This window comes from Nelumbo lutea, chromosome 7, assembly GCF_056320005.1.
Source record: "Nelumbo lutea isolate HS-2025 chromosome 7, American lotus-T2T, whole genome shotgun sequence".
Classification (NCBI taxonomy): Eukaryota; Viridiplantae; Streptophyta; class Magnoliopsida; order Proteales; family Nelumbonaceae; genus Nelumbo; species Nelumbo lutea.
This window is the reverse complement of record NC_142690.1, coordinates 34,351,038-34,374,021: the sequence shown is the minus strand read 5'-3', so window position 1 is coordinate 34,374,021 and position 22,984 is coordinate 34,351,038. Positions and strand designations below refer to the sequence as shown.

Below are 22,984 nucleotides of genomic sequence, written 5' to 3'. Positions count from 1 at the left end.
AGGTAAAGTTTGACCAAGTCCAAGTGGTGCAATATTTTTTTCATGAATTATATATTATTTAATTCAAAATTTTCTAAATAATTAGAAATTTTAGGAGCGAGTCCAGGTTTATAATTTAGGCCTGTGGTGCGGGCCGGTCAAGGCCCGGGCTAGGCTGAAGCCTTTACATTGGTTCTAAACTCGGCCCGGCCCCGGATCACCCCTGCCAAGACCCCAGCTCCAAGTCTCCGCTGCACGGCTATCTGGAGAACACCACTCGAATTTTGTATTTCGAGTCTGTTTGATTTCATCTTTATTTGAGTTTGAGTTCTTAGAAGGGAGGGAAATTTTCAATTTCTGATCTTTGATATGGATCCGGAGGCCGCTCGGACCGCCAGGGAATCTCTGGACCTGGCATTTCACATGTCGAATATTCTTGAGACAGGGCTTGATCGTCACACTCTCTCCATCCTTATTACCCTCTGCGATCTGGGTTTGAATCCTGAATCACTTGCAGCAGTTGTCAAGGAGCTCCGGAAGGATCCTTCCTCAGCCCCGACACCAAAAGATCCTCCGTCAGTTTCCTGAACAGGTCTGTGAGACCTCCTATTATTCTCTTATTCTCTTCTGCATTTGTCTAAGAACAACTTTGTTCTGTTTGTCATAAAAAAAGGCTTGATGGGCTTCTCGCAGACCCTTTTCCCTCCCATGATGGGTTAACCCTAGTTCTTCAGAACAGGAGACACCCCACAACAGAGTCAGGTTCCCCTACACATCTGCGCGCTGGGTCATAACTTTTACTAATAATAGGAAAAACTAGTGCACGAGAAGATGCTGCCTGACCCCGAAAACAGAGTAGTTCTATGCCACAAGGGCCCAGAAACATATGAAAAGAAAAAAAGAACCTAATTTCATATAAAGGATGACTGCAGTATCTTCCCTGTGAATCTCATTGATGCCATTTGGAAGATCAAATTGATTCAAAATTTCTGTGCTGTATCTGTTACCGTATGTTCAATTTGCCACAAAATCAACAAATCCATTTCCTCCCTTTATATGTGATCTAACTCCAGTATAAATCCATCGAGAACCTGTTAAAAAGGAGTCCAATATCCTATATTCTAAGGATATCTACCATTGACAATGTTGACCAAACTTTCAGAGTTTCTGTTTCCCTATCTGTCCCGGAAGCAAATCTCTTTGCAGTTTGCAATATCTGAGACCATCAGGAAGCACTGTAGATTTCACTGTGTCTGATACAAACTGTATAATAGTGAGCAAATTCAAAGAGAAACTCCTCCAACCTTTTCTCCTTGGTTGTTGTGTGAAGCCCGATCAATATTAATTTCACTCATTTCCAGATGGGGACTTTCCATCTAATGGTTCTTACTTTGGTCAGTTTGATCACATTATGTTCTTATTCCAGTTTTTCTTTAAGAGATATTTAATTTCTGAACAAGTCTTGGGAAAATATTTGGGTTAAAACACAAGCTTCAACCAAGACTCAATCTCCTCTATAACAGCACGCAAACAGGTGAAATTACATTCCATATTATAAAATGTGGGAGAATGCCAACAATGCAGCTCCACTGTTTCTTGAAATTATTTGCTTTGTTTTACTGATAAAATAAACTATTTGATTTGTTTTGCCACCTGAAGAAAAAGGTTCACTAGCAGAGTTTGTAAGAATGCAGGGAACCTCACAAATATTACAAAAGAATTTTCAAATCTTTTGTACCATAATACCAGAAACAGAAATGGTTTGTAGACTCTGCCTTGTAATTTAAAAATCAATTTCAACATGAAATCAACTTAATACCTAATTCTATAAATCTATGTTAACTTGAATTTTTCACTGGGGGACTGCATTGAAGGAAATCAATTTTTCTTGGACGATCACATTATATAACTTGTTTTCACCCAATGACCTTATTGTATCTTTGCCAGATATAACTCCATTTGGACTTTGTAGTGAAGGAGCCATTTAGATTTAGGAGTCTCTAGTCAGAGACCAGATAAATTTATAAAAGCATGAGGGGTTTGTAGTGAAGGAGTCATATTCTTCCCATTCGCCTTCTTTGGTTGGATCTTCCCATAATACTTTGAAATGAAAAATGCTTTTGTCAATACCCATCTGATTTCCTGAGTGATGTTCACCTTGCTCCAAGGAGATGCAAACTTGATCAAAGCCTATCCAGTGATCTTTCCTCCCCTGCTGTGTCAAACTAAAGTAATTTATGGAGGAATTGTTTTGTTCCTTTTAGAACCTTAAACATAACCAATTAAGATAATCCTGCCACCCCTAGAGAGTAATCTACCTTCCAGGCTGCTGCCCTTTTGTTTTGTTTTGTTTTTTTTTTCAACCATATCATTGAACAAAGCTTGCTTTAAGCTGTGCTTTCATCCTTTCTTTATCGGCATAAAGAAACATTTTAGAGAGAGCATTCTTCTTGAAAATCAAGTGATTCTGCTGATGATTGCTACTTTGGCAGTTGTGGCTTTATCTAAGACAAGAGCCTGTTTGATAATGGCTGAAGTTGCTAAACTAGATGACTTATTGCTTTTTCTTTTAGTGGATAAGATAATTAAACAATAAATTATTTTTTGGTAATTAGTAAACAATAACAACAATAAAATATTTGAGGCTATCATAGTTTTCAAGGCGTCTAGATGATTCTGGGCGACACTGGGGCGCCTAGTCACTGAGTCGCCTAGGTGGGCGCCTATGCCTAGGCGATAAAAATTTTATAATATAAAAAACTGACTTTTGGCTAGTTTCCTAGTTTTATATACCATTCAGCATGTATGTTAATTGAAAAAATAGCAATTCTCTTTATTAAGAACATTAAATTTCCTCTAAAAATGTGGCAAATCATCACATCTAAAAGATAAAAATCTTTTACATATATTAATTTCATTATTTTCAAAAATAATACTACTATAATAAGTATTTAATAGAGCAAATTCATATTAATTAGCAGATAAAGAAGGTTATTAACTTTATATGATAAATATTCAAGATGGAAAGTAAAATAGAAAAAAAAAAAACAAGGATGGAATTTCTGTTTTATTTAATTAGAGAGAGAGAATAGAAAAAAAAAACTTTATTATTCTATTCTTTCTTTCTTTCTTTTTCTCTTCTCAAAACCTTGTGATCTTTTAAATTTCAATAGTAAAACATTAAAACAAAGTATAATTGATATATATATATATATGTGTGTGTGTGTGTGTATGTATGAATATAGCATATAATAAAATGTATTAACACATACATTAATAAGATACAACAATATAAATGATATTATAAAAGGCGCCCACCTTGTCATTTTTGTCACCTAGGCGGGTGCCTAGTTGCTAAAAGTCAAGGCGTTTGGGCGAGGCACCCAGCCAAGAGCGCCTAGCTGCCTAGGCGACGCCTTGACAACTATGTAGGCTATAGTAATTGACTGCATTTCAGCTTCAGCCATTAAGGAGCTCACAACCACCATAAAACTTAATCACTAAAGACAAAGCAACAAGTTATTCAGTTAAGCCATTTTAGCTGCTATCAGAATGGTCTCTGATAACTTTTGGACTTATAATAAGCTGACCTGAGGAATCCTCATATTGCAAGAGGAATGTGTTTGTTGGAAGTACTGAATGGTCATTGGTGGTGATAAAAATGCATGATTCTTGATGAGGATGACCATTGACGAGCAAGACCATTGACGAGCAATGGTTGATCTAATATGGTGTAGAGTAAGGCATAGCTCAATGATACGAGGTAACTGTAAATGCTTTCAACTGTGGGTGATGATGGATGCGAAAGGGGAAGGCAAGATGGTGAGATGGGGCAAACCACTGGAAAGGATACCTATTGCTAGAGACAAGGGCTACAGGAAAAAAGTTAAAAAAAAAGAGCTACAGGGAAGAAGCAGGTTTTGAAGAGTGGACAAAGGGGAAGGGCATTGTAGAGATGCTTTGTGGGAAAAAAGTTTACAGACAGAGTGTATGTTTAGATTTAGAGGGGGATGTTGAGGGAAGATGCTTTTGTAGATATACTTGGTTGGCAAGTTCAGAACTTTAGATATATCTGGAGAGGTTTCTTGAGGCTTGCAACTTGCAAGTGGAGAAAGAATACTCTTGAGAGTATTAGAACTATTAGAGATATCTCCAAATACAAGTTATTGACTCTTTGTGTCAAATGTGATTCAGAAGGAATACTCTATGTCCTAACAGTATGGTTGGAATTTCTACCTAGCATTTTTCCTACCATTGGAAAAAGTGTAGGATTTCTCTCCAAGTTGAAGTGTCACATATGATATGTAGGAGGGGAAATGGGGATGAGGGTCTTCTATTGAAGTCTTTGTTGCACAACATTTTTGGCATTTTGAAGAAGCTTGTAGGGGGTATTTGGTTGACAATTGGGGAGACTAACATGTGTCGTTGCGTTGTGGTGGCAATGGAGGTAGATGGAAGAATGGGGCCTCGAAATAGCAAACCGATTAATAGGAGCAGAAGTGGGGAGGAAAATCTTTAGGTTGGCGAATGAGACGATGCACATATCAGGTGCAAGATTATAGTTAATCCACTTTGATCTTTGCTCCATGATGTATCAACATTGGAGAACTAAGGCCATTCTATAAGGAGATGGTATAATTAAGTACAATCCTAACTGTTTGTTTTGTGGAGCAAGATGGTAGACAACTGACCATTCATCAAAAGGGGCTTTTAAATTTCAAATGCAAGGTCAAAATCTTATGGAATGTCTGAGATGGAAATTAAAGCAGATCATTAGAGAAGTAATGGAAGAGTCTATTCTAGCCTTGCTTTGGTGGAACTCAAAAAGAAATGCTTGATGTCAAATGAGGTATTTCACTCGGGGGAGGGACAAGAGGTCGGGGTGATCATTACTAGCCTAGCCTGACCCACAATATATTTATATATTACATATACATGTTTTGTTTTATAGTATACAATATAAATATTATAAAATGACCCACAATATGTTTTGCTTGCCAAATTGCTAGCCTTAAGGTTGAGGAAAGTGCTGGATTCTCTGATTTCTAGGTACCAGGGAGCTTTTATACATAATAAGCGTGTTCAGGACAATGTGGTAGTTGCAAATGAGCTTATTGACTCAAGGCGAAGAAGTGGGAAGCAAGCAGTTGTTATAAAGGTAGATTTGGAAAAAGGCATATGATCATGTCAATTGAGCATTTTTGGATCATATGCTGAGTAGAATGAATTTTGGGCAGAAATGGAGAAATTGGGTCAAAGTTTGCATGACAACTCCAAAGTTTTCTATTTTAATCTATGGCTCCACAAGAGGAAATTTCAAAAGTTCAAGAGGATTAAGACAAGGGGACCCTATCTTCCCTATTGTTCCTTATAGTTCTGGAGGGTCTAAGCCAAATGACTCAGAGAGCCATTGAAGGAGGTCTTTAAGAAGGGTTTGAAAGTGAAGAGTAATGGTTCCAAAGCCTGGCCTAGGCTTGTGTGTACCTGGGCCCAGGCTTATATTTCAAGCCTGGGATTTGGGCTGTGCCGGGCCCAGACAGGCTATAACCCTTATCATAGGCAAGGATTAAAATTTCGCAATGTATTAGAGCATATCGGCTGAGGCATATCGTATTGGTGACTCTTTGATACACCCCTACAGTAACTATTTTGGGGTTTGACCTATTTCAGGGGGTAGATAGGCCTTATACCAATCCCCCTGAACAGGTTTGAGAAAAAAAAAGTGGCCAAAGATACAGGCTGATATGCCCCATCCGGCATATTGGCCTGTATCTACATTTAGACCCATGATCATAGGTGCTAAGCCTGATTTGTGCCATGATCACCCCTAACAAAATGAATCATATAGGTGTTTCTTTGAGACATAGGAAGGTCAATACAATGGCATGTAGACATCATCATCATTTAAACCTTGTCCCAACAATATGGGATTGGCTAATGAATCTTGTTTTGCTATTCCATTTTTGTTTTAGTGCCATATCCATTGCTAAATTACGAGTCCATAGATTATTTCTTATTATTTCAAGCCATGGCTTTTGGTCTTTCCCTAGCTCTTCTAGCCCCTTCAACTTGTACTAGATCACTTATTCTTATGGGTGTTGTAGATGGTCTTATCTGCACATTACCAAACCAATTTAATCTATTTCCCTTCATTTTATCACCTATTGCGTTTACTCCTAGTTCCTTCAAGTAGGTTAATTTCTGACCTTGCCCTTTCTGGTTTTCCCACTCATCCATCTTGACATTTTTTTTAATCAGCAACACAGAAAAGATTTCATTGATTAGAAGAAAAAAATGGTTTCGACAAGATGTGAAAGAAGCCCAGCTTTAGAAAGCTGACCCAAACCAAATTACAATTGAGCCCAAAACAGATATGTTCTTTGTACCCCTTGCTTAGCTAAGCTATCTGCCAAGCTGTTGGCAGTTCTCCTCACCCATGTCACTTGGATTGACATGTCCTTTGAAAGCCATTTAAATCTTCTGAATTTATTTCTCAACTGCCATGTCACCCCTCCCCCTTATGCAGCCATTTTATCACAGTTTTCAAGCCCAAAACTGCCATTTCTACCACATTCATTTTATGGACATGTTGTTTCTTAATTGCGTAACACTATATTTCATGCAGCATTGTTGGCCTTAGAACCATTTTATAAACTTTTGCTTTTAGCCTAAGTGGTATTTGATCCTGTAGACCAAACTTGCTAAATGTTTATTCTTAGGGAGGTGGGGATCAGAAATCTCTAAAAGAAGGCAAAATCTAAACTCTTGCATGTTCTATCTTCAACAACATAGGCAACTGGGCAAGCAACTATTCTGCAGCAATGTTGAACTAATGCAATCATGGCTTTGGTATTGGCGGTGAATGGAGCAACATGAGATCTAGGTGTTACTTCTAAGATTATGATGACATTGGTGATAGAGGAGATTGTGCCTTGGAGGTAATTTCCTTGGAAGTGTACCTCAAATTCAAAGAAGCATAAAAAATGGTCCGCTTGGAGATAGTGATCTGATTGCTTGGGGGTGATGAAGTCGCTAGTTTAAGGGGCAGTAGTTGTAGTTGAGGTAAGTCAGGGGGTGGAAGATGAAGAGATCCAATTGATACCACTGCTAGTAGTGGTGGAGGATTTGGAGGTGCTTCGATGACCCTGATGGAGGCAATGGTAGAGATGGATGATTATGGTTCTGTAAGAGTATAGCCATGCATAACACCATCATTAGGCATCAGTAGATGTGTGAAATAGGCATTCCAGTCATTGCAGCCAAGTGAAATTGCGGTTTTTGTATCTCCAATTCACAGTTTAAGTGCGAAATAGGGTTGCTAATAATTGTAGGTGACCAAGTGCATTTGGAAATGTGTGGAGCTGGGAATGGCATGTGACTTTGTTACACATTCCCACTGTGAAGAAACTTGATGTATTGTATTGCTATAGTCCCTATTGTTACATAGCCTTGTTCTTTTTATATCTTTGTTTTTGGTTTTCAGCCCCTCTAAGGGCTCTTTTGTATTTTCCTTTTTTATCTTTTAGTCCTCCAAGGACTCCTCTGTAATTATTAATATTATTTAATATGTATGGCAAGTGTTTAGACACCCCTAAAACTCTTTCTCTTCTCTTCCAACTGGTTTGTGACATGGTTTCAGAGCAGGTCCATCTGACCTGGGTTTGATCCTTGGCATTCAAAGGGAGATTTAAGGATTTCAGATCAACTACTGTGTACTTCTCTGTGAGGATTTTTGAAGCTGTATTGATCAGTGCGAAGCTTCACCTTTTTTCTCTGAAAATCACAGGTCTGAACTGTATTTTCTCTCTTTCTCTCATTTGGACCGTTGGATCTGGCTAGAAATCTGGATTTTATGTCGCCCTATCCTTCTCTTTTAGACTATCAGATCTGATTTAGAATTCAGTCGAGTTTTGTAGGGTTTTGATCCCTCTCTTCCTGTTGACAGTGCTGAAAGTTGCCTTTTTTGGACTGTTACGTATTGTTTCTTGATTGCTCTGAGATTTCTGCAGTGTAAGACCTTTTCTTTGGTGAAAGGGTTACTTCAGTAATCGATTTAGACTTTATCTGATTCTAGTTGGGTGTTTTTAATCAGTTTTCTTCCCTTTAGCCTTGATTTCAGTACTGTGATTTTTTTGGGGCTGTGGTTGTAATCTGGAATGGCTGAGAAGGCTAATATTATTCCTGTAAAGTTTGACGGAACTAACTACAACATGTGGAAGTTCCATTTCGATTTCTTCATTGAGGGAAAAGGCCTGAAGGGATATTTGAATGGAAAGGTCACTATACCGGATGAGACAGATGCGAAGGCCTATTTACATTGGAAGCTTGATAGTGGGAAAATTGTCTCTTGGATACTCAGTTTGATAGTGTCTCACATTGCAGTACCCATGAGGAGAATGCGTACTACCTATGAGATGTATTCATATTTGGAGAATGTATATTATCAATCCAATAAGTCAAGGCAATATCAGATTGAGGCTGAAATTTTTGCATATTGTCAGGGAGATAGGAAGATTCAACAATATTATGCTGGTTTTCTTAATTTGTAGGCTGAATATGAACTCATCCACATAGAACCCACAGTCTCAATAGAAAATGTTAATTATCTCCAAAAACATTTTGGGAAGAGGAAGGTGAACCATTTTCTTATGAGATTGAGACTGGAATATAAAATAATCAAGGCTAACATATTGAGTAGAGGAACTCTTCCAGATTTAGATTCAGTGATGGGTGAACTGTTGAGGGAAGAGATTAGGGTTCTAACTTCTGCAAGTATTGATGGGAAATCAGTGAACTGTAGAGTTGACAATGCTTTTGTTGTTCATGGGGGCAAGAAATTGAGCCTTTTGCAATTGCGGCACTATTGTCTTGGTCATATGTCCTTTAAGTCTGTAAAACTTTTGTTTCCAAATTTGTTCAGTTCATTATCCAATTTGAATCCTCAATGTGAAGTGTCAATTATCCAAATAATGCAGAACCACATATTTTGCGAGTAATAAAAGAAATAATGTTTCTTTTCATTTGATTCATACTGATGTTTGGGGCCCATATACCATTCCTTACATGGGTGGATATAGATACTTCATTTTTTTTCATTGATGGCTACACTCAATATACATGGCTCTACTTGATAAAACATTGTGATGAAGTTCCTATGATTGTTCTTAGGGGAAAAAAAGGGTAAAGGGGAAAGTAATGGGTGATTAACCAAGAAAAAAGAAGTTCCTATGATCAAAATTTCATGAATATGGTGGAAACCCAGTTTGAGAAAAGAATTAAGATAATAAGATCTGACAATGCAAAGATGTACTTTGAAAACCACCTTTGTATGTTCTTGAAGGACGAAGGACGTGAAACTATGTTGTCCAAAACTATCGAGGTGCTGGTGGTTTTAGTTGGGTATTATGTCTTGGATTGGGTTTTGGTGCTCCCTGAGTTTGAACAAATTAGCAGATCAGATTGGGGGGGAGATCTTTTTGGACTGTGCTTGAATTTCAGTTTGTAACGATTAGTTGTTCTTTGTTGGTCTTTAGTTGCTTTGTATTGTTGTGGTGCCATCTTGTCACCTATTTTGTTGGTCTTTAGTTGTTTTGTATTGTTGTCACCGTAGAAGATTGACATTGCACTCTGCCACTTTTATTAACCTTCACAGTGTAAGAAAGAATGGATTTCATATGCTTGTCCCTTTATACCAATCACGCATTTTTGCCTTTCTTCTACTTGAGTAAAAAAATGATGCACATGTAAAACTTTGTCTTCTGCATCTTTGACTCAACACCATTTTGCAAAAGCGTTTTTGTTCCTGCTTCAATTTGTTCCAACTCAACAAAGGCTTATCCCAATTATATGAAGTTGGCTAAATGAACCTTGTTCTGCCATTCCACTCTATTGAATGCTATGTCCTATTGTTAACTTGTGCATTGTTGAATCATTTCATGATTCTTGCTACTTCAATTCATGGCCTTTTTGGCCCGCCCCTAACTCTCTTGAGTCCTTCAACTTGCAAAAGATCATTTCTTCCAACTGGCATCATAGTTGGTCATTCATGCACATAACCAAACCATGGCCTACTTTCCCTGATTGATGTTTCAATATTTATAAACAACATACAAAAATTCTCATGAAATGTCTATATGTGTTGAGATTTGAAAGGTGTTGGACATTATTATTTAACTTGCCAAGAAACCCATGATACGCCAATGTTCTGAATTTGTGGTCATTAACTGGAACGAGTTGGCTCATTGAGCATGCACTAACATCCAATCTAACCAATCCCAAATACAATATTTTCTCACTTGGTTATTACTCCATGTGTATCTTGATATCTTCTGCCCTTGTAGTTAGAATCCAGTAAACCAGCCCATCTTAATTGCTTCTTGGAAGGCTACCATAAAAAACCAGGATATCTACCATAAAAAACCAGGATATCTAATTTTTGGTTAACCATGATCCTTGATTCTGAGGTTTAGACTTGTTCCAATGAGAGATTATGGCATTTCCTGTGGAAGATGTTGGTGATCATAGTGCAAAACAATTCTCAGTACCAGATTCAAAGATTGCTCATTTGTGTGTTAATAAATCTCTATTTTACTGTCACTAAACTGACTAATTGAGGGGTTGGATAATTTACAATAAGAGTTGGCCATATTCATAATATAAATATCCCTCCTATGTGGGGTTCACTACAGAATCCTGTCTCCATTCTTCCCTCTCTAGAGCCATTTCTTCTTTGGAGAAATAAGCACAGCCAGTAAAAAGCCAACTGAAAAAATAAAACAAAATGAATGGATCATAAATTTTTCGAAGACATTTTGAGCTTCATTGAGCTAGAGTATATAACACAGGATGTCATCTTTCTGTTTCCACTGTCTCTACTTATGGATGACAACTATAGTTTGCACTTTGTGCAGATACACAGGCATTGGTTTTTAGCTTGCAATCGACCTTGACTTATGGTGCCATGCTATAGTTTCTAATTGTCAGAGTCATATTGGTTGCTGTATTGGTGTATGAAATGGTTCTAAAGTCAAGGTTTCTTAGGTCATTTTTATAATCCAAGCAAATGATGTTTAGTCGGTTTCTTTTACTGACCTTCATGTCCTTCCTTGCCATGTATCCTAATGATATTGATGACATTGTTATGATAATGATGTTATGATTAGGTTTAAGCTGGATTTTTATGACCATCCAATTAGGCTTGGTTATCTCATGACATTTGCAGTTGATAATGCCTAGTTGAGATACTTGCCTTGTATTTTTGTCTGCTTTTGTCTACACCTAGTGATGTCCAAACACAAGATATTTACGTTGTATCATTGGGAATAATGAGCTATTTAGGTACTCAAAAGTGCATTTTATGAAATTTTTTGTATGTTGAGATTATACCTTTTTACTTGGTTTTGTCTGAAACTCTGAATACTTTCTTATTTATCAACTAAAAATATCCAGGTGAGGACTATATCCAGAATATTGAGGCATGCTCAGAAAGGATATTATTCATTGCTTGTTTCATGTACACAGAAATGGTATCTTGCAAGAAGTTTTGTACAAAGTAGGATGCCATACTAAAGTGTATGCCAATTTAATTGTGAACTTTTATTTTCCCACCCTATTCTACGTCACTTGCAGGTGATGCTCTAGCCTTCTTTTATTCTAACAGGCCCTTGCATTATGAATAGTATAATGCTTCCCTCTTTAGTGCGGTATTAACTGGTAATTAGGTGATTATGATCTTGACCAAGTATGTTGTGCTATTCTGAACTATAAAAGTACGTAAGCATGCTATGATCTTTCTGACTATCAATGGTGAAGTTTTTATTTAACTAAATCATATTTTGATGCATATTGACAGTGTTGGTGTGAAAATTTTAATAAATTCTTATGCAACTTAATTCTCTTAATCAAGTGATTCAGTTTTTATTATTTTGGGTAAGGCCCATTTAGGGAATCATACGGATTTTTCCCCTTGATTACATCTCCATGGGAAAGTAGAGAACAACTTTTGATTCTGACTTAGAGAAATGAATAAATAGAACAAAAAAAAAAGAACAATAGCGTACTTAAAAAAAAGAACTTTTCATTTGCATTTCTTTTACATACAAGTGTACAAGAATGAGAAGAAAAAAGAAAATACAATTGAGAAATTCTATAACAATACATTTCTCTCTTTCTTTTCTTTTTGATACAAAGAAGATTTCCTTCTCATACATTCCTTCACAATAACCTGTAGTCAATTAGATGAAATTCTGACTGTAGACAGCCTTAATCCTTTGGATTTTGTATACAAGAAGGGAACTGTAGTCAATCAAGCTGAATGTTTGATTGTAGACGGTTTTTATCCCTCTGTTCTTCATTTTCATTTGAAGAGAACTAGAACCAGTCCTCAGGAATTAGACTATAGATGATTTAATCCCTAACCTGTCTTGATAGAGGGAACATAATCATCCATGTAAAGGCACCTGGTCGTAGATGGTTTATTTCCCTCTATTTCCTTTCTTAAAAGTAAAAATAATAAAGAGAGGAAGAAGGATACATAGCAGAAGACATATATAGGAAGTATTTACGGAGAGGACTTTTCTTTTCTTACCTATATTAGTGAGATTTCTTTTCCTTCCCTCTCTTCCCTTGATAACTTCTCCTTTCTTTTATCTTTCTTGGCTTTTCTTAATAATCTCTTGAGACACAATTTTCTCTGAAGAGGCCCCTCTAGCTTCCCCTTAAGGAGCTTAAATAGGGAGTGGGGTAGTTATGCAACTACCCTCTCCCCTTAGGTGAAGGACACCTGTCCCTCCCACGTAAAGAGAGGGAACTCCCATATGGGACACATGTTTTCTTAGTTTTGATGATTAGCTAGAAGACTAGCCAACCCACTTATTTGGGTTATAAATTATTTAAATACTATTTGGATTAAAAAAATTCCTTGAACAGATAGAAAAAAAGAAAGAAGAAAGAAAATGGTGATAAGATGAAGGAAAAGATCCTTATACCTTTCCCAAGATTGCTAACAATTTATAAAACTTCCCCTCACCTTTCTAATTAAAATGATACCAATCTTATTGATTGACATGGCATGGCAATAACCGCCTCATTTCTTTTTTGGCTTCATGGGGTTACACAATGGGGGTAGTGGATTTGATCCCAGGTTTCTCCTATGAGTCAGAGGTCCTGCCAACTGAGCCACCATCAGTTGGTAGAGAAAGAAAACCATTTACTCTATTGTTACTTTGTTGATAACCAAGTTTTAAAATCATTGTTATAAGATTTGGACTGTTCATCGAACTGGAAAGGTCATTGAGTCACAGGTCATATGGTCCAACCACTGGGCTAATCCAGTGACCCGTGATGTCACATATATAAATACATTATATATTATATGTACTCTAACAGATGTTTTGTCTACGGTTTAATTGCTATTTTTCTGATCTTCATGTAAGTGATTTAGGTTAAAGTCTTATAAATCATGTTTTTGTTAAAAAATACATATATAGTCAACATAGACATCAAAGAAACAAAAAATAAATACAAATGATGCTGTAGCTTAATCATCATCATCATCATCATCTAAGTTTTTCCCAACTAAATGGGGTTGGTCATTCCATTCAGCTTAGTGCCATATCCATCGTTGTAGCTTAATGGTAACACAAAATACACACACGCACACACACACACACACACACAATTCCTCATCGTTGCCATTTTATAATATGATAAAGCTATGTCCTGGGTGGGTTGTTAGAAAATTGGCTGAATGGTTTTCCTGGGTTAATAGTGGATCAGATGATTTTTGGAAGAAACTGAAAACTGGAGTTTTAAAAAACCAGATTGCCCTCTAGTTCTTGAGTTTGATGGTTTGACCATCCAATTTGTTTCAAGTCTTACAACATTGTTTAATATATTAACAAGATACACCCGATATAGGTGCGTATCTAGTTCGATAGAGACTGGTACTAACACAGGTGTAATGGGGTTGGTGACCATTCATTCTTGATGTGCTAATTGTATCATTCTTATTGTTTAATATGTTAACAAGATACACCCGATATAGGGTGCATATCTAGTTCGATAGAAACTGGTACTAACACAGGTGTAATGGGGTTGGTGACCATTCATTCTTGACGTGCTAGTTGTATCATTCTTATTGTGTCATATCCAACATTTGGTTAACATAGATTAATAGAGGTCGATACAGACCAATATGGGCCACATTTTGGAGGAATGATTTATGTTCATTGGTTTTACTTTTCTAATATATTATCTCATTTCCAATCTTTTCAACTTCATCCTGGATGCTTGCGGGAGAGTTCCTGTCTACATTTGATATCTTGCATTAATAAAGAAAGAAAAATTGATTGGTATCAAGAAGAAAAAGAAGAGTGCATTTTTTCTTTTAATTCTTCAATATTTAGTAGATTCATATATTTTGGTGTTTGAAATGCAATGATACATTGATTTGCTGTTGGATCAATATTTTTGCTTGTATTAGTAGATCCATAGATTTTTCCTTGAAAATTTGGAAAGTCCAGAAGTCATAAAAAGTAATATGTTTTAAATGTTTTGATTGTGGGAAAGAACTATAAGATGAATATATGAATGGTCTATAAAATCCATTGATCTTTCAACAATTTATGTCAAAGATTTTCTAGTTTGTTGGTAACTTATAGAAACAAAATAATAAAGACAATTTATTAAGTTTAATATTTCTGTAAATTATTAATTAATAATTTATTTACAATAAGTAACGGCATATTTATTATTTATAAAACAAAAAATACATTGTTTGCAAATTTAACTTAATGCATATTAATAATTTTTAAGAAGTTATATATCCATTAGCTAGCATATTAAGAATTTAGGATTAATATGACATTTTTTTGGCATTACACAGAAGTAAAAATGATAAAATATAGAACAATTGATTTAGTAATTAAAATATGATTGACAACTAATGAGTGCTGTCAAAAGCTACACAGATTGTTTTTGACTCTGCTTGATGCATAGTCATAGTTGTCAAGGTGACACATGCAATACACCACATGATGTTTTTATATCTTTATTTTAAGTTATTAATAGTAGTACAATGGATATTATTAGACTAAATTATTCATATTGTGGCTTATAGTTCTAATACTATTATTCTTATACTAGATGATTTTTATTATTTTATTTTATTTTATGTTTATTTCTTTTGAAGGGCTACACAACAGGGGTAGCCCATCCCCAACCCAGGTGCAGGCGGGATTTGATCCCAAGTCAATGCTACGACCAGCAGGAGACCTTACCAACCAGCTGGTTAGCACCTTGCTATTATTTGGGTTCAATTGATGCACAAGTCTGTGACGTAGGGGCTGTTTGATAACGACTGAAGTGGCTTAATTGAAAGACTTGTTGCTTTGTTTTAATTGATAAAACAAATAAATATAAAAATTTCAATTGTATAGTGATCAATCCAATTTTGGTTTCAGCCAAGTGACCCACGACCTCCTTAAAAGCTTGTTCACTAAAAGACAAAGCAATAAGCTATTCGGTTCAGGATCTTAAGCTGTTATCAACCAGTCCCATAGTCTTGAACACTTAAGGCTTTAAAACCTGAATTGATAAGTAAGAAGTAACTTGATGGTTTTTTCATTCAGTTGATACACAAGAACGATCAATTGACTTATTCTTCATCATCTTCTTCCTAGGACCAAAACAAGGGTTCAGCCCATATGTTTTGTATTTTTTCTTTTCTTATTTTTTTCTTCTCATAAAGATGTTTATTTTCTATATTTTGATATGGGCTTTATACATATTTCATGAGGATTATGATAAGTATTAATTTAAATATTATTGCTTATTACCATGAAACCTAGGGAACCACCATAGGATTTATTTATTTTATTTTTTTATAATACTCATCACCTAAGCGACTGTTAGGTTGATGCCTAGGCGACAGGGCACTCCCCTATTGCCTAGCTTCACCTTGGCACCTTGAAAGCTATGCACATAATTTCTATAATATCTTCCTTCGTATAAAGAATTTAAGTATGTGGTCCTAGTATGTTTATACGTTTTAGTTATTTTAACCTTAAGATTTAGTATTATTAATTTATCTATGGGATTTATGAGGGTTTTGTTTTTTTTAATGTTTTAATGTTTTAACCTTACGAACACCCTTTTTACTGATTAAATTGACACTCATTTGCTAGAAAGCTGTAAAAACACATGTTACAAAATGAAATGCTTACTCAAATCAGGGCTGCAAATCAATTGGACCTTGATCCAATTATCCTGAATTTGGATATTTGTCAGGGATGATCATTTCTAAGCCATAGGGTCTGGCTTGGGCCCAATACCATGATCTGGCCTAGATGAGATTTGAACCCTAGACAATTGGGGCTAAAATCAACAAATTAACCATTCCACCAGTGCATTAAGACGTGTTATATCTCAAAAAATATTACATATATAAATGAGACTTATGGTCAAACCATTTGACCTGGCGATCCATTTGACTCACGACTTGGCATGCATTCTGGTTGTGTCCAGTTTGAGTCTTAAAACACTTCTTTTTATCCTATTAGTGTCTGTTTGGCATCAATGCTGTTGCTCTAGAAAACGGGAATACATTAGCACTACATCGGAAAAAACAGTGTTCCAGGAAATGTCTGTTTGTTTGGAATCATTTTTCCATAAAAGATGGTTCTCCAACCCACACCTTAGAAGTCGGGAAGGTGTGGCTTGGTGCAATGCTGAATTTGGCGTTTCTTGGAGCTGTAGTTTGTTGCTGCCAACAGGGACATGAGGTGGCAGTGACAGGAACATGACATGGCATTGGATAATAGGTACCAGTGCTTAAAATGTTTCCTGGAACATTGGTATCAAATAGAAAACGTTGCTGTTGCTACAGGAAACGTTCTACCTGGCAGCAAAGTTTCCAAACAAAATAAAAAAATACCATTTTCTCAGAAAATGGTGCTTCCAATCCACACATCAACATCGATGCTAAACATATACTTCAATGTATTTAAAATCATGGTCTGTAACCAAGCCTGGCCTGGACTAGTCTCATAAGCCTGGACATGTATATTTCAAGTATGGGGTTCAGCCTGAGCCTGGACCAGAGCCCTTAGCACGGGTGCTAAGCACGGCCCATGATCACCCCTAGAACTATCCTCAAAGGCGATAATGAATTAATGATAAGCAAATCAAATTCGAATCAGTCTTGTACGATTATTAAAATGAAAATGGTTTTGTATGATTCATTTTCTTAAATGGATCTAATTAGTATATAGGCCGATTTAATTTGTAATTTGTAGTAAGTAGTATAGATGATTGTACCTTTTTCTAAATGCTCAATATTCTTGGCAAGAGGATAAATTGGGATTTTCAAAAATGCAAAAGCCCAAAACAGTAATATTGAATCTGTTGGATTTGAGAAGAACCATCAATTGTTTCCTTAAGGCTCTGTTTGGTTGGAGTTTTTATATATATTTGTACTGTACGTATTTGGATTTGAGCCTTAAAGTTTCTTTAATATTGAGCTGCAGCAATAAGCGATGTAAATGCATGGTTTTGAAAACCAGACTGAAAATGGAACCCTTTTGGCCACTGGTTCTTGGGTCAAATGGTTTGAATGTCTTGTCCAACCTTGGGTCAGATGGTTTTGGGGTCTAAAACCAGACCTGAATCTATGATCAGTTCCTGGGTCAATCGTCCCGACCATCTGGTCTGGTTTGGTTTTTAAAACCATGTGCAAATGTGCAATACTTGTATCTTTCTCCTAGCCTCAGCTATCTTCTTGCAAGTAAACAAGGGACTAGAAATGATTAGAGAAGTCTCTCTTTGAATATTATAGCAAGAGAAATAAACTATTGGAGAAACAACAATCTTTATCCTCCGCCATCATATCCTTGGGGCTGAATGAGATAACCCCTGTCCTGTCTTCTGTCTCGTCTCTCCAAGTTCCACTGAGGTCCTAACCATCTTTTGATGTCCCTCTGTGGGGATACTTTCTTCTTCAAAGGACCTCTAGAGATGTTCATTGCTGAGGAACCTCCCAACCAACGCTACGAGCGTTGCCATGTTGAATACAATATGCTAATCATGTTTATGCTCCCCACAGGAGCATGGGATGGCAAGGCCTGCCCTCATTAGCTCCCCGAACAAGCATTTGAGAGGAGTCCTTCAACTGCATGAACTCCTCAAAGTACTTTTGGAGTCTATAGCAGTCCATGATGTTGTGAGAGACTACTTGCAAGAATTCACAAAAATATGTACTCCACTTCTCATTCATTGGTGGCTGTTGAATCTTGCTATCCACAAGCAATGTCTCCATGATGGCCATCACCTCTTGTTTACTGTAGGTGAATAGGGCTGGTTGTGGCATGTTAGACCTTCCTCTTCCTCTTCTTCCTCCATATGTTGGGGACCTTTTGCAGGAATTCACTCCTTCCGCAACATAAGCTTCTCCATACCACGACCCCTAACCATAGTCCTCCTTGTGTCTCTTCAATGTACATGATATCCTTGTTATGCATTGCCACAAGTTGGTAAAGTCTTGCTGGTTTAGGATCTCTAAATTGGCACAATAGTGAGGATTAATGTTCCTGATGCACTCCTCCACAAGACCAGGCTTCCTCACCTGATCAACATGAAGCTTGTGGGTGGCTGCACAAAATCTCTCCAAATAAACCAGCAACTCCTCACTAGCATATTGCTTTACCCCTTTAAGATCAGCCATAGTGAGCTAGGTCTCCATAGCAAACCACTTTGATAAAAACTTCTCTACCAGATCCTCCCAAGACTTAATGCTTCTTGGTGTCAAGTTGACAAACCAAGTATAAGCTACGCCAATGAGTGTTTTAGAAAACTTCCCGACCTTAAGGTTGCCATCTATTGAATGTTGATCCAGGGCATTTACAAACTTGTTAACCTTGAGGGTAGGGTTTTTGTGCAATGTGTTGACCATAAGGTCTCTAATAAAGGGACTGGTAAGCTTTATTGCTAGAATTGCATCCAACTATTGATTGAAGACATTCTAGCAGATCTTCTTTGAACATAGCAATCTCTCCAATTGCCTATTGATGGAGATCCTAGGTCCTATGCTACATGGACTCAGGGGTGATGGTGGCCATGGAGGCGTTCTTGGTGATACACCAAGTGATAGTGAATTTTGTTCATAGTGCTCTACTAATTGAGATGGCTCGACTGTGGGATCTTTATTCCGATGATGATGAATCAACACCTAGACTATAGATCTGGGCCCTGACACTGCTTCTATTGATGGGTGTGCCGATGAAATTGGTGTTGCAAGTCTCTCTTTGAGCTAACTAAAGAGCTAGTCCTGCTTCTCTTCCATCTTGGAGGATTGCTAATGCTGCAGATCCTCCATTTTATTTAGGTGCTCCTCTAGAATATAAGCCTTACCAACTTGGATGTCTAGGTGATCATGGATAGTGATGAGGGCAGATTTGGCCCGGATCGCACTACATCAGATAGGATCATCGTCAGAAAAGTTATCTTGTTGAGCTTGTGCTGGTGAATCCGAAGCTGGATCTTCTAGCATGGGCTATTGAGCGAGTGGTTCATCATGAATGATGGTGATGTTCTTTCTTGGCGACATCTTGTAGTGCACTTGCAAAACTGAAACTAGGGATTCTAGCATAAGATCAATACTATAATTACGGTTTTAGTTCTAATAACATAAGTAGGATGCAGAAAGGGAAGAATAACAAGAAAGCTTAGAAAGGTACTTTGGAGATGAAACTAAGATCAAGATTAGAAGAATATTTTGATCTTTGATATGTCTCTCTAGATATGGATGTGTGTGTGTTATCTTTCTTTTGTCAAGGACCCCCTATTTATAAACAAGAAGGGGAGTCAATTTTGTGTGTGCATATATCAAGAATTCCAGAATTTTCGCTCATTTATAACAAATGCAGATCTTAAGGTCGTTAAGATAATGACACATGTCGGGTTGTGATTCACAGAGTAGACACATTCTATTCCATGCTCATAGATTTATACCATATGTCACATCTAAGGGGACACACTTTGTCATCTATAACTATCATCATAGTTTATTGTTTCCCAAGTTGTCTTTTACGAATATAGTCTGTGGGTACACTTTTTAGTGAATCCGTATTTTGTCTGTTTCTTAAGTTTAGGTCATCAATCCGCGATGATACTTAAGAAAATCCGCTTACATTCATAACCCACTATCAATTAGACATAAATTTCAACCACTTCTACCATTGAACAATCCCTTTTGGTAATTTAAATTTGACTAGTTGCCATTCTTTCCAAATTTCCCAGGTTTAGTATGTCTAGAATGCCAACTTTTAATGGCGATAACTTTTGCCTAGAAGTTCAAATTAGGATTTTTACCTACTATTTTGAAGATCTCACCAAGATTTATAGTTTGGAATCAAATTCTAGCCAAAGATGTTGCCGAAAGACTAGTTTCTAGTGGCCATAACTTTCCACCGCTTCTATCATCAAACAATCGCTTTTTGGCAATCTAAATTCGACTAATTGTCATTATTTCCAAATTTCTGTCATTATTTCCAAATTTCCCAGGTTCAGTATATCTAGAATGCCAACTTTTAATGGCCATAACTTTCCACCTAGAAGTTCAAATGAGGATTTTTACCTACTATTTTGAAGAGCTTACCAAGAACTATAGTTTGGAATCAAATTCTAGCCAAAGATGTTTCCAAAAGGCTAGTTTCTAGTGGCCTAAAATTGGTTGATGCCCACTCTATTACAACCTAAAATTTAACATAATTCCCAATCAATGGCATGGGGTTCCAATCTGAATTATTTTCTTTATTGAAAAGTAACTAAAAAATGGACATATAGCTTAAAAACCCTATTTCTTGGTTTAATACTAATCCTAAAATGTGAGAAAGCAAAACTCGATGATTTAAAGAAGAAAAATACTTACCTAGATTGATTGTAGTAGAGAAGTCAATTTGAACCAGCCCCTCTTTAAGCTTTCAAAACCTGACTTCCTCCTTTATTTGAAAAGAAAAGAGAAAGACTACTCATGTTTAGAAATGAAAAAAGAAGGGAAGACTCCTTTTATGATCAAGACTAGAACTTTAGGTTTGTCTTTTGTGTTTTCTTTCTTTTTTTATTTTTTTGAATATTACATCCTTTCACCCTTAAAAGAAGTTTAGTTCTCTAAACTTTACATACCTGAGTTCTGAAAAGTTGGGAATACTTCTCTTCATATCATCCTCAATTTCTCAAGTGTTCTCTCTCTCAATGTAATTATTCTATTGCACCTTAACATAATGAATAGTGCAACGCCTCAACACTTTATAATTTTTGTCTACAATTTGCACCGCTTGCTCCTCATGAGTTAGATCCTCTCTAATCTATAAAGAGGAGCGATCTATTACATGGTAAGGTTCTAACCATGATTTTCAAAACCGGACCGGACCAAACGGTCGGACCGGAAAAACTAGGAATTGGTTAGGTGACTAGTTCCGTTTTTCCCCAAAATCGAATTTTCTCCAAAAATCATTGATTTTGGTCAGCAAACCGCTAACCCGGGCGGTTAACCGTTCGAACGGTTTTGACAATTTTTGATTTTTTGATTTTTTTTTAATTTTTAATTTTTTGTTAAAATGGGCCAACCGTTCGATCCAGGAACCGGACCCCTTACTGGTTCATTCTCCGAATCAGTTTTAAAAACCTTGGTTTTAGCATATATTTTCTCAACATTGAAACGTGAAACATGTTATGTACTCTCTTCAATGATAGAGGAAAGCAAGTTATATGGCATTTCGCCAATGCTCTCTAAAATCTCAAATGGACCCACAATGTCTAGTGCTCAACTTACCTTGAATCAAAAAAATCAACACACCTTTAGTAGGAGATACTTTCAAAAACACATGATCACCCACTTGAAATTCTAAATCTTGTCTTTTATTATCTACATAACTCTTTTGTTTGCTTTGTGTTGCACGAAGCTGCTCTTTAATTAGATGAATCTTATCCACTGTTTGTTGCAAAACTTCAAAACCCAACGATTTTTTTTTTCACCCACATCATCCCAATAAATAGATGATCTACATTTTCTCCTGCATAAAGTCTTATATGGACCCATCTGGATACTAGCATGACAACTATTATTAAAGGTAGATTTCACCAATGCTAGATTGTTCTCCCAAGAGCCTCTCATATTTATTACACAAGATCTCGGCATGTTCTCAATGGTCTTTTCTAAAAGTCCATCAATTTGAAGATGAAAAGTTGTGTTGAAATTCAATGTGGTTCCAAGGGCCTTGTGCAAGCTTCCCTAGAATTGTGACTCAAATCGATTCTCAGTTTGATACTATAGTTACTAGGATACCATGCAACCTTACAATCTCATTAATATATAGTTTTTCCAACCATTCCAATGAAACCAACTTTAATTGCTAGAAATGAGCTGATTTAGTCAATCAATCCACAATCACCCAAACAACATATTTACTAGTCTATCATCTAGGTAATCCTTTTACAAAGTCCATGTCATGTGCCCCCCCTTCCATTTTGGGATTGTGAGAGGTTGCAACCATCTTGCTAGACTTTGGTGCTCATCATTTACATGTTAACATATAAAGCACTATGCTACATATTAGGCAATCTCCCTTTTCATGGTTTTCTACAAAAAATTCTCTCATAGACCCCTATATATTTTAGTACTTCCTGGATGCACTGTGTATTCTATATTGTGGGCTTTTTATAGAACCTATCTTATAATCTCTAGATCATTTGGAATACACAACTGGTTGCCAAACCTTAATGTTCCATCCTAATTGATGCAAAACTTTGTCTCTTTATCTACTACTGCTTGACCCTTGGTCTTATTCAATTGGGGATCATTACCTTAAGCATCCCTAATTCTTTTCCTCATTGCAGGCCGAACCCTTAAATTTGGAAATTGTACTATTGATTTATGCATCCATACTACCTAAATTCTAAGCCTTCCCATATCTTCCAAGATATGCCTCTGAATGATGATTAAAGCAGCCAA

General features: G+C 36.6%; 1 protein-coding gene across 1 annotated transcript; it reads left to right on the top strand.

Annotated features, from left to right (window-relative positions):
- The first annotated feature begins 214 nt into the window (after window positions 1-214).
- Window positions 215-11,821, top strand: GIP2 (mitotic-spindle organizing 1B-like protein (DUF3743)). The gene is made up of 2 exons (XM_088956056.1): window positions 215-571; window positions 11,428-11,821. Exon 1 carries the CDS (start codon window positions 349-351, stop codon window positions 565-567), a length of 219 nt encoding a protein of 72 aa, XP_088812182.1. The 5' UTR covers window positions 215-348; the 3' UTR covers window positions 568-571; window positions 11,428-11,821.
- The last annotated feature ends 11,163 nt before the right edge of the window (window positions 11,822-22,984 follow it).

Coding starts and splice junctions, on each gene's coding strand:
- GIP2 (XM_088956056.1), top strand. CDS start 349: ATGGATCCGGAGGCCGCTCGGACCGCCAGGGAATCTCTGGACCTGGCA.